This window comes from Ahaetulla prasina, chromosome 3 (genome assembly GCF_028640845.1).
Source record: "Ahaetulla prasina isolate Xishuangbanna chromosome 3, ASM2864084v1, whole genome shotgun sequence".
Taxonomy (NCBI): Eukaryota; Metazoa; Chordata; class Lepidosauria; order Squamata; family Colubridae; genus Ahaetulla; species Ahaetulla prasina.
The window spans coordinates 172,010,694-172,027,854 of NC_080541.1; the positions used below are offsets into that span (position 1 = coordinate 172,010,694).

The window sequence follows — 17,161 nt, forward strand, 5'->3', positions numbered from 1 at the left end:
AACACTTAATGACATTCACAGGGAACAAATAAGCAATCAGGATCATAAGGATACGAGCAACAAAGTTACAGTCATACAGGCATAAGTGGAAAGAGATTGGTGATGGGAACGATGAGAAGATTAATAGTAGTGCAGATTTAGTAAATAGTTTAACAGTGTTGAGGGAATTATTTGTTTAGCATGCATGGGATGTATGCATCCATAGGCATGCAAGCATACATAGGCATTGAAAGCTACTTGAAGTTGCTTGTATGATTGAGGTTATTTAAAAATGAAAGTTCAGATATTTTGGACAAATGGATTGTATGCTTACAATGAATCTTGCAAAGGTCATCTGTCCAATTCGTTGTTCAAACAAAAAGAAATATTGCTGTGAGATTAGATGACTAAATTTGCTTCTTAGAGGTATAGCATCTCATCAATCTTTCATAACCAATAGTTGGGGTTTTTTTTCTTTTTAAGAACTAAAAACACAAAGCAACACTTGGTCTTCTTTAGGGCAGAACTCAATTAGTCGGGAGTGGGCCAAACATCAACATGGGGTCTTCATAAAAACAAAGCAACATATCTCTTCTGGGACTCCATTCTCATGAAATTTGCCTTTTCTCTTATGATATATAACCTAGCAAGGAAGTTGTTGGGCACAACTGGCTTCTTGTCAGCCTTATAAATTTCCTACAATATTACTGTAGGTAAACAATAGGTTAAATATCGCTGGGGTACAAAACACATCAAACCTTTATATGTTTGTGTATTTGTGTGTCTGTTAAAGGTATGGGGAAAACATTGTCTATAGAATTTACAGTTCATATAACCCAAAGTTGAAGTTCAAGGTCATATTCAGCTTGCAGTTAAACTCTCAAAAGATCTACAGCATTGTATTTTTGAGGGAGGGTGAAAAAGATATTCATCCCACTGACACTTATTTCTCTGGGCCTTTAAATTACTGTTATATTACCTTTTTGCTCCAAAGAAAATGTGTCCTTCAAAAGGTTTATGCCTTTCCAGTGAATCATTTTGGAGATTTAAATCCAAGTGGTTTAGCACAGAAAGCTACAATCTTTACAAAGTTGCTCAATAAATGAAGAAGTTATTAGATAGCGGGGAGGGGAGTGTTTTTGCCACCGTTTCAGCTAAGAGAATAGTCACTCTTCTGAACCTGAGGGATTTTTATTTTTATTTTAAAAGAAAAATCTTGAAATACTCCATTATTCCCTTGTGGCTATAACTAAGTTTCCCCTTATCCCCATTCTCTTTTCAAAGCCTTGGTGATCATATTTTAAGAGCCAATAATATTTTATAAATCCCAGGTGGCATTGTACATTCGTTTGTGTACAAATATAAAGTTTAGCTATTTAAATCCTCAGTTGGCTGCTAGCAATCTAATGCCGCTTGAGATAAAGTTTTTCATTGCTTTCCTTGGTCTTATTGCGTTTTAAATAGGCTACCTGAGTGGCAATATAGTTGATTTCCCTCCCTCCTCCTTGTGCTTACCATACTAATTATTGGGCCACCAGAAGTATCTATAGAGTGTTATAAAAGGTCAAGATGGTAGCAACAACTGTGTAATTGAAGACTTAAATGTCTTGCACTTTATGCAACCCACATAAACACCAGTGGTCATTCTAGACTGCAACAAGGCTATGATTTGCAGAGTTGAATGTCTCTTACTTGCATATTTACTACAGCTGCTAATATCCAAGTCTACTCTCTTTTTTACTTCTTTTTTTTAATTAGTGTAACATAGGGTTCCCCACCGACCAGTGCAATGGCCTACAGGTGAAGATGCTTGCCTCCCACTCAAAAGGTTGAGAGTTCAATCCTAGGCAGTTGTCTTTCTGTCAGGGCTCAAAGAAAAAATATCTGATGCAAACTCTGTGTAGGCATCAGGCAAGGCATCCAGCCAGCAAATGCTTAGCTCCATTCAGTTGCCACGGCTCCACCCCGATTAAAGCGATTAAAGAGTCGTAAAAAGAAAAAAAAGCGTTCCCCGAAGTGATCAATATTGATACTCAAGGGTCAATGGAATCATCTACGGGGTCAAAAAGGTCTGGTGGGGTCAAAAGAGGTTAATTAAATTCTGGGGGAATCAAGTGGTTGAAAAATGATATAAGATTTATTGGAGTGAATTAATTTGTTTGTGAGGGGTCTCTATCGAGTTCCATTCCAGTCCCTAGTCTTAAAGGGAGGTGGCTAGCAGTGAGATAGTACTCTCTAGGGTTAATTGTCAGCCACTACAACAGCAGCCTTGAGTTGTCTCTGTGTATTGTTGCTGGCCTTGAAGCAGTCATTAAGTGGGAAATTACTGTGACTGTACTTTGCTTTTCTCCACTCCACACCCCCATCTTTTGAAATATTTACCCCAGTTCTGGGATAATTAGCAAGACAGCAATTAACATTCATTTTTACATTCATTGGAAAAGAAAGGACAAGAAGAGACTAAACAGGCACACAATGGGGCTGTGTGCATAGTGTTTTCAGGGCTGCCAGAGACACCACATTCCTTTCAATGTGTATTGCGATGACCTCATGGTCACATGACCATGATTGCCAGTGTTCTCTGCCCACTTCCCACAAGCAGTGCAGAAGTCAGCTGGAAATCAAAAGATGCTCCTGCTCCACTGCTGTTTTGCCCACCTGTGGGTCATTCTGTTTACCTATTTTATTTTTATTTTTTATTTTTTATTATTTTATTTACATTTATATCCCGCCCTTCTCCGAAGACTCAGGGCGGCTTACAGTGTGTAAGGCAATAGTCTCATTCTATTTGTATATTTACAAAGTCAACTTATTGCCCCCACAACAATCTGGGTCCTCATTTTACCTACCTTATAAAGGATGGAAGGCTGAGTCAACCTTGGACCTGGTGGGACTAGAACCTGCAGTAATTGCAGGCAGCTGTGTTTTAATAACAGGCTTCTTACAGCCTGAGCCACACCGCGGCTCAAATATAGACTTATTAAATTTTGCTTACTACTACAATTACTTAAGATATATACTCTTCTTGATGATTATGGAACCATGCAGTATTGGGGGGAAAATATAATCAGCCTAAAATGTAATGGTTTTTTTCTGGTTACATCAGATTCCACTACCTTTCTCTCAAAGGATGACCCAAGAGGTCACAGGATTATCTTAACTTAACATAACAACAGAGTTGGAAGGGACCTTGGAGGCCTTCTAGTCCAACCCCTTGCCCAGGCAGGAAACCCTACACCATCTCAGTCAGATGGTTATCCAACATTTTCTTAAAAATTTCCAGTGTTGGAGCATTCACAACTTCTGCAGGCAAGTCGTTCCACTTATTAATTGTTCCAACTGTCAGGAAATTTCTCCTTAGTTCTAAGTTGCTTCTTTCTTTGATCAGTTTCCACCCATTGCTTCTTGTTCTACCCTCAGGTGCTTTGGAGAACAGCCCGACTCCCTCTTCTTTGTGGCAGCCCCTGAGATATTGGAACACAGCTATCGTGTCTCCCCTAGTTCTTCTTTTTGTTAAACTAGACATACCCAGTTCCTGCAATCGTTCTTCATATGTTTTAGCCTCCAGTCCCCTAATCATCTTTGTTGCTCTTCTCTGCACTCTTTCTAGAGTCTCAACATCTTTTTTACATCGTGGCGACCAAAACTGGATGCAATATTCCAAGTGTGGCCTTACCAAGGCATTATAAAGTGGCACTAACACTTCATGTGATCTTGATTCTATCCCTCTGTTTATGCAGCCCATTATTCTAAAGACAGAATTTGAATTTTGAAAAATGGTAGTCTATGAACCCAATTCAGTTTGATGCAGAAAGTTGTTCTGTTTTGGTTTAGCTCTGTTTTGTTACTATTTAGATGTATAAAAACTAAAAGTATATTGATACTTATATGTAGGAAGATGGCTTTCTATTGTATCTCCATCTCTTGCACTTAGAGTTAAAGCTGTCAAAGAGTCATTTACTGGGGAGATAGGTGGCATATAAATTAGAATGGAAGGGGAGGGAAGGGAAGGGAAGGGAAGAAATGGAATGGAATGGAATGAAATAGAATAGAATAGAATAGAATAGAATAGAATAGAACAGAATAGAATAGAGGTTGCAAAAATCCAAATGACCATGAGGTTAGTATAGCATTAGTTTTCTGTGTCTCTCAGCTGCCACATGGTGGGCATCTAACTAGGATCCCAATTTTGATATTTTCAAGAATATGTAGAACTAATAAAGTATTTGTACTCACAGGCCACCATGTCATGGATCTTCCAGCCAAAAAATAGCCTCCAACTGTCCCTCGACTGGCCCGAAGAGAAGACTAAAAGAAAAAAGAAAAGAAATGCTGAAATAAGGAAAATACTGGCTTGGATTTTAAGAAAATTGAATGATACGACATTCACTGAAAAAGGAGGGAACTGCAATTACTTTTATCAAAGACTTGAATTCCTTTGTGGACTTTTTGCTAAAAATGGATAAAAAATGAACTGATGATTTTAGGATTTATATATTAAAAATGTTTGATTAAGAAAAGAAGGCGACAGCCTTACCAGGTAGATCAGACAGGAAACATGGCCAGATCAGCTAATTTCACTTTATTGTAAAGCTACATTAACAGGATCCTGCAAATCTGAAAAGACAGTTTTTCCATGGTCACCTTTTCAACCTGAGGGTCCACCCTGAGTCTCTTCCTCTGCCCACTATGCAGCTGTGGGCTCTGCTTCCTCTTATCTGATTGTTTCCTAGACAGCATCTCTTTGCCTGGTTTTCCAAGATCATTCCCACAGGCCATTACAGAAGGGAACTATGATATATAATTTGGGTGGGTGAATATGATAATTATGCTTATAACTGCTGCAAAGAAGATTGGAACACATTTCTTTAGATATTTTTATTTCGTCTTTTATTTTCTTACCCCATTTTTGTATTCTTTTTACCTTCTTTTTCCAATTTTTCCTTTATGTTTCTGGATTTTTTAAACCTATGTAAAATCTTCTTATAATAAAATTACTTCTAAAAAAGGAAGAAGTAATTAACAGAATAAGAGATTTATTCCATCCCTTTTTTTTTTTTGTTTACATTTATATCCCGCCCTTCTCCGAAGACTCAGGGCGGCTTACAGTGTATAAGGCAATAGTCTCATTCTATTTGTATATTTTTACAAAGTCAACTTATTGCCCCCCCAACAATCTGGGTCCTCATTTTACCTACCTTATAAAGGATGGAAGGCTGAGTCAACCTTGGGCCGGGCTTGAACCTGCAGTAATTGCAGGCTTGGTGTTCTTAATAACAGGCTTTACCAGCCTGAGCTAAACCGGCTTCTCCTTTCAGTCCTCTAAAAGTGTCTAGGTTGTGGGCCTAGATCAGGGGTCTGCAAACTTGGCTCTTTTAAGACTTGTGAAATTCAACTCTGGGAGTTGAAGTCCACAAGTCTTAAAAGAGCCAAGTTTGCAGACCCCTGGCCTAGACCAATGTGGTTGGCACTGGGGCTACATTTAAACATATGTGGGCCAGGTTTCAGGCACCAATGGATGGGGGGGGGGTGAATCAAAAATATCAAGATGGTGTATGAAACTATGGGATAAAAGCCCCAACTGCTTTTTTATATCTAACCACAACTGTGTAGCTCTTTTAATCTAAGGTTCCATATGAGTCACAATTGAGATTTTCTCTTTATCCTCCTTGGAGTTGGAATTTTTACTTTTTAAAGCCTGTATTGAATTTACTTTGGTACTAAAGACAAAAGGGATCTGAAGATCGAAAAAAGTGGGATGCGGGACGGTGTCATAAGCAGCTTGAAGGCTTCCCTTTACTTTCTCAAAGAGGCTTTTGAAAGGGGTACAGACAGCACAAGAAGAAAGAAAGATAGGAAAATATTCCTTGATGAAGTTTTCTACAAGGAAGAAGTACAGAGAAATATATGGAATAGAATCACATGTTTGTTTTACTTGCTCCACCTTTTTCCCTAAACCTTGATCTATTGATTTATTTATGAGACTTTTATATCACCTCAACTGTATGCAACACATAGCAGGCATGCTTCAATACCTATTCCCTACTGGGGACACTGGCATTCAAGGTTTTATGCCAGAACACAGTGAACTTGAGAGCGATACTGTCTTCAAGATTGGCACACAATACATTCGTCATGTAAGGAATGAATACATTCACTATACACAAGCTAGTGTAGTGTGTAATGAATGTGTAGTGTGTAGTGAATGTGTAGTGTGTAGTGAATGTGTAGTGTATACCAGCGGTCACCAACGTTTTGGACCTCAGGGACCACTAATTCATATTTTAAAATCCCATGGACCACTAATATGATCTGCCTAATGACCGCCTGGTGGGCATGGCTAGGTGGTCATGTGACTGGGTGGGCATGGCCAACTCAATGTCACTCATGTCAAGGGCCACCTTGCCAGCCTCTACTCACCCCACCCCTCCCAGACACTCCTCGCCTGCCCACCTGGGCTCCTTAGTGCCCCAACAGGAAGCAGTTGTTAGAGCTAAGCAGCCACCATGAGAAAGCGTTGACAAAACAGCTGGCTCAGTTCAAATTGGATCTGACCGAGAAGGAGGCTCAGCAGAAGAACCTCACTGAGGACTATGAGCATCGGTTTTCCAAGCAGAGGGAAGACCTGCGGGCCAGGTACCGGTGCCTAGAGGCTCAGTGGGTTGAGATAGTCAGCCAGTTCCAGGCCATGACGCAGTCCCACTGGAACAAGACCCTCCGGCTCTTTGCACCAGTGGTGCTTCCCTCCAGCCTTCACCAAAGGGGCTGAAGCACACTCCAAGTCAGAATTTCTGCCCTCCTCTGACCCACACAAAAAGATCCCGAAGGGAGATACTCTCTGCAGCAACACAAATGTTCATTGCACTTATCTGTCCCAGGGGCTGTAGTTTGATGGCCCCTGATTTAGTGCAAATGCAAATCATTTTTCTGCAGACCACCAACATTTTCTTGCAGGCCAGCAGTGGTCCACGGATCACTAGTTGGTGACTGATGGTATATACAATACATAAGTTAGTGTAGATGGATTGTGATAGATCCAATCACTTCGAGGTTTGTATATTAAATGCAAAAGTACAGAGAGGAGGTTTGGATTTATCAGATGTTGGGTATGAAAGAGATGGACATGGCTGCTAATACTCTCTGAAAGCAGAAAGTTGGAGTGATGGATTCAGAAAAGAGCAAGGATAGTCTTTCAATTATCGAATATCTCCTTTGCATGCAGAAACCTTCAATTGCCCAGCATTTCCAGATAAGGGTTGAAAACCCCTGCCCAAAAGCTTTGGGAGCTATTGTTAGTCATTTGTCAGCAATAGGCTAAATGAATTAATGAGCTGATTTGGTGTAAGACAACTTCTACCAGTCAGCAACTCTTCTGAAACATATTGTTACTACTGCGATTGCTTCTATCAGCAATGTTGTAGAGCAACAGTGAAAATAAAGAATGCTGTGGAGAATATTCCTCTATCTTCTGTATCTGTGGTATATCAGGAGGAAGGTGCATAAATTTACCTGCGAAACTAAACAGTTGTCTGTGCGATAAATAACATAAATAAGAAGCCTCCCTTTTGCAAAGAAAATGATTTATTTCCAAGCTAGGGTTTGTGTTGGGAAGGGAAAAGTCACCAACCTTAATGCAGCTATCAGGCAAAAAAAAAGCAACAACTCCCCATCAAGAACAAGAAGCCTGTGACTTTCCGTAGGGCCATTGTATTATCCACCTAAAGGACACAGACAGACAGACATACAGACAGACAGAGGTTCCCTAATTGCTAAAATGGCCATTTAGGGGACTTACCCATATTCCTACAGCTAGGACAAAGATGAAATAAATGACGACAACAACGATGTCAGGAACTTCAAAGGCAAAACTTTTTTCTTCAGCTGGGGCTGATGTCTGGGTCATGATTGTCGAAAAGTGTTGGCTGTTGCCTCTACAGTTCTGACTGGACTTTGACACGTTTTTCTTTATTACTTTCCCTTAATAAATATTAACAGATTTGAGAAAGCAAAAGTGTTAATGAAACAACGAGGAAATCTATTCAAATATACCACTTCTGGGCACTTGACAGCCTTCAGCTTAGCTGAGCCCATGTTATGGATCTGGATTATGTGTCTGGTACTTCTGTAATGTGTGAATTGATTGCATAACTTTGTTTTAACAACTAGGAAAATTGCCCACAACTCTATCTTGCCTTATGTGATAATGTGCTGGCATTTCTAATATGTTGTAGCAGTTGTACAATTAAGTTTCTAAAGCAACACTGGAGAACTTAAAATTTGGAAGTGTTTAAATAATGAGGGACCTAACCATGGAAGTAGATCCATTCAAAGCATGGTTCAATATTTGAAATGACTCAATAAATCAGCCTGCTGCATTCAAGGAAATTAAGCCAAAATGTGATTTTCCTATTTTGGATTTCTCCTCAGGCATCCCTTTTTACAGGATTAAGATTAGCCCACTAAAAAATACGGAAAAAAAATTGCACTGGAATTTTATACTGGAAAGGAAGATAGATAGAATGCTGACAAATGAATTATTCTCAAATTCGAGGGAAAAAAATCCCCTGCCTGCCATTCAAGATGATAGCTGTGCAAAAGGATTGTGAAGATCCTTTGAAAGAGGTGTTTTGCCACATATAGTAGTACGATGACGTGCGAATAGTCAAATCCAAAATGGAAAGGAGGCTTTGGAGGGGAAGGGTGCTCAGCGCATCTTTGGGCACCACCTTAAGCTTATTTCTGGGTTCATACAGCAGCTGAACCAACATCTCCCCCAAAACACTGTTTTGGATACAAATAGGTGCAAAAATTCCTACAGTGGTGCAAATGGAGCATTTCTTTTCAAATCCCCAACTTCTGCAATTATTTTGGCAGCTGTTCCTAGCTGACCCCAAACCTTTGTGCAGGCATGGTCATTTTGTTTTGCATTAGTCCCAGCCTTCCTGAACTCACAAAGTTATATTTTCTTACTGAATTCAGTGAGATTTAATTTGTAGTGAGTAAATATTAGAGGAGTAAGTTATAATGTACCCATCCTAATAAAACAATTTCAAGAAACGTTTTAGCAATGGTGCAACAGAAATCAGTATGCATTAACACAGCACCATCTTGTGGGTATAAAGAAGACAAAAGAAAGTTTCATATACAGCCAGAATTATTTTGCTCTGGTCAGTAAAACGTTCGTGTTTTTCTCTTGTGTTCCTGTGTCCAGAATTAATGGCTATTGGAGATGTGTTGGGGATTATTTGCATTTAATCTTTCACAATGTTCACAATAATAGAAGCACATTACCAGCTGCGGGAAAAATTGACAGTTAGGGAAGAGACAATCTACAAATTGAGCAAAAATAAATGTCAGTAAGCTGAAAATATCCTCATCCTGACAGCCTACCTAGCATCAAACTGGCTTATACCTGTCATTATTCAACTATCCATTTTTTTGAGTACAAGAAAATTGACCAAATGTTTAATCTCTCTCTCCCCCCTCTCTCCTATCTATCTATCTATCTGTCTGTCTGTCTGTCTGTCTGTCTGTCTGTCTGTCTGTCTGTCTGTCTGTCTGTCTATCCATCCAATGGTGGGATTCAAGTCATTTAACAACCGGTTCTCTGCCCTAATGATTTCTTCCAACAACCAGTTTACCAAACTGCTCAGAAAGTTAACAACCGGTTCTCCCGAAGTGGTGCGAACTGGCTGAATCCCACCACTGTATCTATCTATCTATCTATCTATCTATCTATCTATCTATCTATCTATCTATCTATCTATCTATCTATCATCATTTAATGAAATGTCTTAATGTTGCTTTTAGCCATGTTATCACTTTCACTATATAAAATACATCAAAATGTAAAACAGCATGTTTTACTGCAGAACTTATCTGAAGTTCTGAAGTCAGACACAGAAGTATATTCTCTTCCCTCCTCTATTTGTCTTTCTGGAGAAAGATACAGTTTTTTTCAGAAACCCTCTTGGTATCTGAACCACAAACAGACATTCTGCAGTGTGGTCAAAAAAAGTCAACTTGGCAGCTGCCATAGTATGATTAAAACAACACATAAAAAAACAGGTGGAGCTTTGATTGCACTGTCACAGTTGCCATCTCCGTGTTTGTTATTTAATTGTATCCTGAAGACACTCCTGAATTTAATTTAATTCTAGAAATGTCAGAAACCACAGAAAAGTCTGAAGCACTACTCTTTCTTTTGTGGTGTTCCTGTTTTGCCCTTCCAAATACAAGTATCATTAGAGATATAGAAGATTACCAGAGACCCATCTAATTCACCTTCACACTCCTTGTATGCAGAGATGACCCTGAATCTTTCTACAAAGAATGCTATCAAGTAAAGCACAATATAATTCTGGAACTTTTGCAACCGATCCTACAAGTTTGTGACGATGATGAAAACATAAATACCATTCTTAAGCATAACAGAAGCATAAGAATACTATCCTCTCTTTAATAAGCAATTGAAAAACCCAACCTTTCATCCTGACATTTATTTCACCACCACCACCATCATCTGTTCCTGAGTAGCACAATACCTTGAACTCTTTTCCTTCCTTCGTTTGGCTTTTTTCTTCTCAGTATTATGCCTGACTTGCATCATCTCAGTTTTGGTTCATGTCAAAGTGAAAGGAAGCAATAAGCTGCCCCAGGAATCCACCTTTACATTCAAGATTATGTGCACTCCTTCCTGGTACACCCTCCTTCTCTCAGCTGGGTTTCACAACTTGATACTTGGCTGAATGACATTTGCTTTGCCTTGCTTATTTATCATACGGTGCCAAACCACCCACCCCGAAAAACTGGTCGTTGATCATTTCAGCCAGTGTGCTCCACCTAAGACTTTCATCTTTGTCTGGTTGTGATTCTACATAAACAGGCAAAATAATTGAAATTGACTGAGAATTCAAAGCAAATTCAAGACATTTGTAGTATGTGTTGGCAGTTGGGGGACCAGGGCCACACATGGCCCTCAGAGAAGGGTGTTTTTTTTGGTAGCCTGAATGGGTACCCCAAATACTTCTGAAATACATTTCTGCCTCAACTCTATTATGAATTGTGTCCCCCAAAGTCCTTCCCAGATTCAGTTCTCCATGTGATCTGGGAGTTATTAGTGTAATAGCCCATTTTACTAGAATATGCAATGCACACAGTTCAGAAAATAAGATCAGAATTAGAAAAGAGGAACAGAAATGAAGAAAAACATATCGTCTGTTGAAGAGCAAGGAGAAAACAGTAGCCCTACTCCAATGCTCTAAAATAATTATTTAATAAATAATGCCACTTAGTCTTAAGTTGTTCCGTTCATTATAAAGCAGAACATTATAAACCAGATTTGTGCAATTTGGAGGGGGGGAGGAGGGAGGGAGGGAGGGAGGGAGAGAGAGAGAGAGAGAGGGAGAGAGAGAGAGAGAGAGAGAGAGAGAGAGAGAGAGATGACAATGTTTAAAGGAGATAATAAGCAACATGGAGAGACTAGTACCCACATTACTAGTCTTTTACCTCAACATAAACAGACTGCAACACAGATAGCAGTGGAAGCAAGACTTTATATTTGTGACTGATAAAGAGAAGAGAAGAATGTGGTAGTAAAGTTATTTTGCTAGCTACTGTGGGAGAAAGACCATACAGTACATATAGCACTAATGCCACAGAACCCTGATAAACTAAAATAACTAACAGAAGGGTTCAGTGACTTAAAAAAAAAAAAAAGAGTGATGCCGGTTTTAATCCAATACCAAGAGGAAGAGAGTGATTTTTACATCACAGAAGTCGTGACTCATGACTCTGGCATTCTTACAGAGCTTTGGAGAAATTAAAAGAGTCTTTGTATAAGATAGTGCTAGGTATTACTTGTATTATAATAATTACTTATTATACCTAGCACTAGCCTATACAAAGACTCTCTCTCTATTGCCAATGAGAAAATAAATCTAAATTACTTTTGTTCTAAAAAAATTAGATTTCAATACACAGAATTCTTTAAACCAAGAATCAGCACTCTGGCATTATCCACGTATACAGACCAGGTTTATAGGTTTGAATTTCTAGACTGTGTGCTTGTGATGGGGGGAAAAAATGAAATTTTGACTTTGTTTTTTTTTATTAGAAAGGTCTGTCATTATAGAAATGGCTAGTATATACTATTGTATAAAAGTAAAAAGTTGAGCTTGTAATGTTATTATCTTCTAATGTGAGAGTTGGAAGTCAATGCCTTTTTTTCTTTTTCCTTTCCTGCCTTTCTACAGGCTTCTTATTTAAATTAATTTAAAAACTGAGCAATATGGCCTCAATATTTAAGTATTGCAATCTAGAAGAACACTTGAGATCATAGTGTAATACTTCAGAAATTGGTATTACAGCTGAAGAACCAGCAAATAGCTTTTATTGGTAGAGTATAAACTGAAATTTAAGGCAATACACACATGTAAAAATGTAATTTGTAGCAGTATTGACTGCAGTATTCAGAAATATTGTTAAAGCAATGTAATATAATACACAGTAGGAAGATGTACTTAAAGCCTGTTTCATAAAGCATGGAATAACATTCTATTTTCAGCAATAGCCCTACAAAATCTCCCCAGAGAAAGTGTACATTTTTAAACTAAAATGGAAATTCCCACACAAAACATCTCTTAGGTTTTCTCAGTGTTATGGAAAAACTGAATCAAGAGTCAAGATAACCAAAAGAACATTTTTATAAGCAACTGAGACTCCAGGGAATCCTTACCTGGCTGTACTGAAGCACTGCAACACACTTATCCTAATATTAATTGGGTTAGGGGGACACTTTGGCAATTGTATTTGAAGACATAAATGGATGATGTCATCTTCAGATCACCCCTGATCCATCAAGAAGGCAGCATGAACTTGTCTTCTTCTGTTCCAGTTCTAAAGTGGTGTTTTCAAGCATTTCTGGCACAAACTAGGCCATACAAGCTATCCATAGCTTTACATATCTAAGTACTCTTTGGGGTTCCCTGGCTCCTATTAGCCACTCTGGTCTTTGGCCACTGATTTTCGGGGCTTTCAAGACTCTTGGCAATGGGAGAATCAGGACTCACCCACTGTGCCAATAACTCCTCTTTCCTAACTCCTCTTGCCTACATGGCCAGACCTAACAACAGATCCCTAAGTTATCTGTGCTGAGAGGAATGTCAAGAGAAGTTGTGTATCTTGGGTGGGGAAGCATCCCTTTAGCCATCAGCAGTTCTATCCCACAGCAGAGTTTTAAAAAATCATGGAACTGTCAAAGGGAGAGAAGTGGTGTAGTACTAGAAGTTGTGATGGGGATTATTTGATGAGGAAAAGGGTACAATATTTTCCGTCAAATGAATAATTGGTACTACTCGTCTGAGAGTTTATACACAGTTCCAGCCATTGAAATATATAGCTATTCTCAACTGATTTCATGTGCCTACTCATAAAGCCAGGATGTCAACAAGAGTCTGTTCTTGTTTTTCTTGTTTCTCCTGGAAAGGATTTGAGTATAGCTTATGAGGAAATACGCTCCAGTCAAAATCACTTCCTGGTAGAACAGCTCTGCACATATTATTTAATACATTCACTTTTTCAACCTCAAGGAACTCAGAACAGTAATGTAATATGTCTCATATATTCCCTCTCTTCCTCCCTCATTTTCACTCATGGATACGCAGAGGCAAGTTCTATAGGTAAGCAGGGATATAAAATCTGTTCCTCTAGACAAATCTAATTCTTAAGTCCCTACACCACATTGGTTTTGATTAAGCCTATCCCTAACTTTAAGGTATGTCAGGCAACATACAAAAGTAGTCTAATAGTAGTTATAATTCTGGTTATTTCTAACGAACCATGTCTTGATCGTGCAGATAGTAAGCAAAAAGAACCCAAATATTTACCAAATCAGCTTTTTTTTTTAAAAAAAGCTTATATTCCAACCTTTCTTTGAATGGACTTTAAAACATTGTCCTTTGACTTGTGGTTTATTTATAGGCAGCTTTGTAACTTACTTAACTCAGAATTGCCAATTGCAAAAAGCTCAAAAGTTTGACGTATCCTTGTTTATAGCAATTCACTAGCCTTTTTCGGAACTCTGTGCTTTTTGCCTTTTTCAGTTGTTATATCTATTACAGCATACTTGAGTTTATGGTTTTATTTTCACTGTAAGCACTACATAATAAGAGGCAGGCATAAGAAGAGTTTAGCTGGATGAAGAATGTATGTTCAGAAGTGGGACTGGAGGATAATAGCCCCCTTTCTGAGGCAGCTGGTACTTAAGTTATGTTGCCTATAAACCAGAAGGTTTATATTCATCTATCATCAATGATTCAGAATCCCCTATTGCCAAATCCCTTTTTCATAATTCTAAATTATAAAAATGTGCTGTCATTATTATTATTTTTTAAAAATAAAATCCATGTAATTTCTCATATTGGATTGTGCATGCGTGTGCATCAGAAGTGGGTTTCAGCAGATTCTGACCAGTTCTGGAGAACCGGGAGTGAAAATTTTGAGTAGTTTGGAGAATCAGTAGTAAAAATTCTGCCTGCCCCTGCCCCCATCCATTCTCTGCCTCCCAAGTACCAGCTGATCAGGAGGAAATGGGGATTTTGCAGTAACCTTCCCCTGGATTGGGGTGGGAATGGAGATTTTACAGTATCCTTCCCCTGCCATGCCCACCAAGCCAGGTCCACCAAGCCATGCCATGCCACCAAGCCACACCCACAGAACCGGTAGTAAAAAAAATTGAAACCACTACTGGTGTGCATGTTTAAGTATAAGTTTATGCTGAACAGTGAGGATTGGCAACGTGAAAGGCTTCTGATAAACCCCAAACAATTATCACACAACCTTAAGAAATAGCATGTAAACATTATTATGCTACAAAAGATTCATTTTCCTTATTGGAGGAAAAAGCGATTAGTGCTGGAAATCCAATTAAAACCAAGATATCGCCATTCTGCTCCATTAAAATCTCAAACTTCTACGTTCTAAGTGATACTTGGTTTGTTCGCTGGAACCTATTTCAGTTGCATAATTATCAGTTGCTTTCTCCATTGAGCAAGAAGCAGAGGAATTTAAAATCAGAATCCCAGCCTAGATCTGAAATCAATCTATTACATTGAGCACCGGTGTGAGTGAGGTTGAAATTAATTCATTTAAATTAGCAGAAATTTCAAACTAAGACCAAAAGATCCCCATGGGATGTTCTTTGCCACTTCATAGGATAGCCTTTATTAAAAAAAAATTCCCTTAAACAACAAACTATCCAATATTTTCTTCTTCTGCCAAAGATGCTGCCTCATTTGCAGCATGTTTTAGAATTGTTTTTAATGGAATTGCTTTCAGAAATCTATTTACATTTTATCACAATATAGTACATTTTTCCTTTTATTTTTAACTTTCTTCTACCACTCTCTGGTCTCCTTGCTTTTTGAAAGCAATCTTAAAGAAGAATTTGCATGTTTTGTTTTCCTTTCAGATTTAATTTAACCAGTTTAGCTGCAGATTAATTGAGTAATGACTATATAATTATAAATCAAACAGTCACTCTTTTTCTGCTCTAAGATTAAGGTAAATTTAAGGAAGCCATATTCTACCTAGGAGAAATTTTCTATGAATAAATTTTCTATGAATTTCTCCTAGGTAGAATGTGGCTTCCTTAAATTTATCTTAATCTTAATCTAGTTTTCTATTAAATTGATGGGGAAGGGATTAAAATGCAGAATAATATTTTGGCATATCACAGTAGTACATTTATTTCTTTGAGATTTCCTGAATTCTAAAACGTAAGGTTTCAATATGCATCCCAATGTTCACAAAGCTCTTTTATTAGGAACACCTAAATCAGGGGTGGAATGCTACCAGTTCGGACTGGTTCTGCCATCCGGGTAGGGAAAATTTTGACTGGTTCGGAAACCGGTAAGGAAAATTTCAATTGGCCCCACCCACCTGCCCTCCCCCTCCTCTCACCTCTCTTATATTCTGTTGTTTATTAGCTCAGCTGATTCCTGCGAAAGAACAATTGCCACCTCAGCTGACTAAGAAACAGCAAATGAGTCTTAGTCTCATTTGCCCACAGCTAGAATAATAAAAGGAAACTTTCTGCGGCTTTTTTTCCTCCCCCCCCACAAAGCACGGAAAGGAATACTAGCTTTAATGAGATGTCTGGGCGTTCAGCCAAGAGCAATTATCACCTCCTTACAATGTTGCAAAACTGCAAACCACCTTGCCTGAATTGAGAAACTGCCTCAAAAGAAACTGCCTGTCACTGTCAGAAAGTTTCTTCTTAGTTTTAGGTTGCTTCTCTGTTTCTTCAGTTTCTATCCATTGCTTCTTGTTTTGCCTTTTGATGCTTTGGAAAATACATTGCCCCCCCTCTTTCTGGCAGCCCCTTAAAAGCCTGTTGCCTATCACACTCTTGTGCAAAGCATGTGAGCCATTTCCACCTTTCAGTGGTCCATGAAAGTATATCTATAGTATGTAGATAATAAAGTTGAAAAAAGATGAACAACATTTTTACAGAACTATAGATATGTTGAGGCTGGGTGTGACTAAAAATGGCTGGGAGGGAAGGGGCCAGATGAGGCACCCCTTGATGTGAGTTATGTTGAGTTGGCCACGGCTACCCAGTCACATGACCACCAAGCCACACCCACCAAGCTATGCCCACAGAACCAGTAGGGAAATTTTTTAGATTTCACCACTGACCAAATTATGCTTAAAATGAAGACATTATTGCCAACTCTCCCTTCCATTGGTTCTATTTTCGGAAAAATTAATTTGAGGAAAGGACCTAAGAAAAATTCTTTTTTTACATATTTACACTATAAAGTCTGGAATGGCTGCCTAGATATTTCATATAAGCTGTGGCATCTCCAAAACTAACTATGCTTTAAGAAATTGCTTGGGTACAAAATGGATGACTGCTTTCCACAGTTAGTTAAGCTACATGCAGAAGATAAGCCTTTTGAGGGGGCATGTACATAACTGTAGGTTCTCCGATATAACTTACTTTGCTGATGCACCAACAGCTGAAAATTTTGACTCACTGATAACATAACAGCCTGACATAAATCAAAGAAATTATAAATGCTATCAAGTGAATTTGCCTTGACTTGTATAAAACTGGGAGTCAATTGGAAAATCTGGCAAATTACTAGCTTCAGGCTCTAGCATAATTATCACACTAGAA

At 38.6% G+C, this 17,161-nt stretch overlaps 1 protein-coding gene across 3 annotated transcripts in view; it reads right to left on the reverse strand.

Annotated features, from left to right (window-relative positions):
• Positions 1-10,677, reverse strand: part of SLC5A9 (solute carrier family 5 member 9) — a 38,321-nt gene extending 27,644 nt beyond the window's left edge. The window contains exons 1-3 of one of the 3 annotated variants that reach the window (XM_058175385.1): positions 10,524-10,677; positions 7,775-7,956; positions 4,216-4,287 (exon numbers count right to left, since the gene is read on the reverse strand). In XM_058175385.1, coding sequence (XP_058031368.1) covers positions 4,216-4,287; positions 7,775-7,882 — 180 coding nt within the window. In that variant the 5' untranslated portion in view covers positions 7,883-7,956; positions 10,524-10,677. The other 2 variants (XM_058175384.1, XM_058175386.1) reach the window with 2 other exon arrangements.
• Between the last annotated feature and the right edge of the window lie 6,484 nt (positions 10,678-17,161).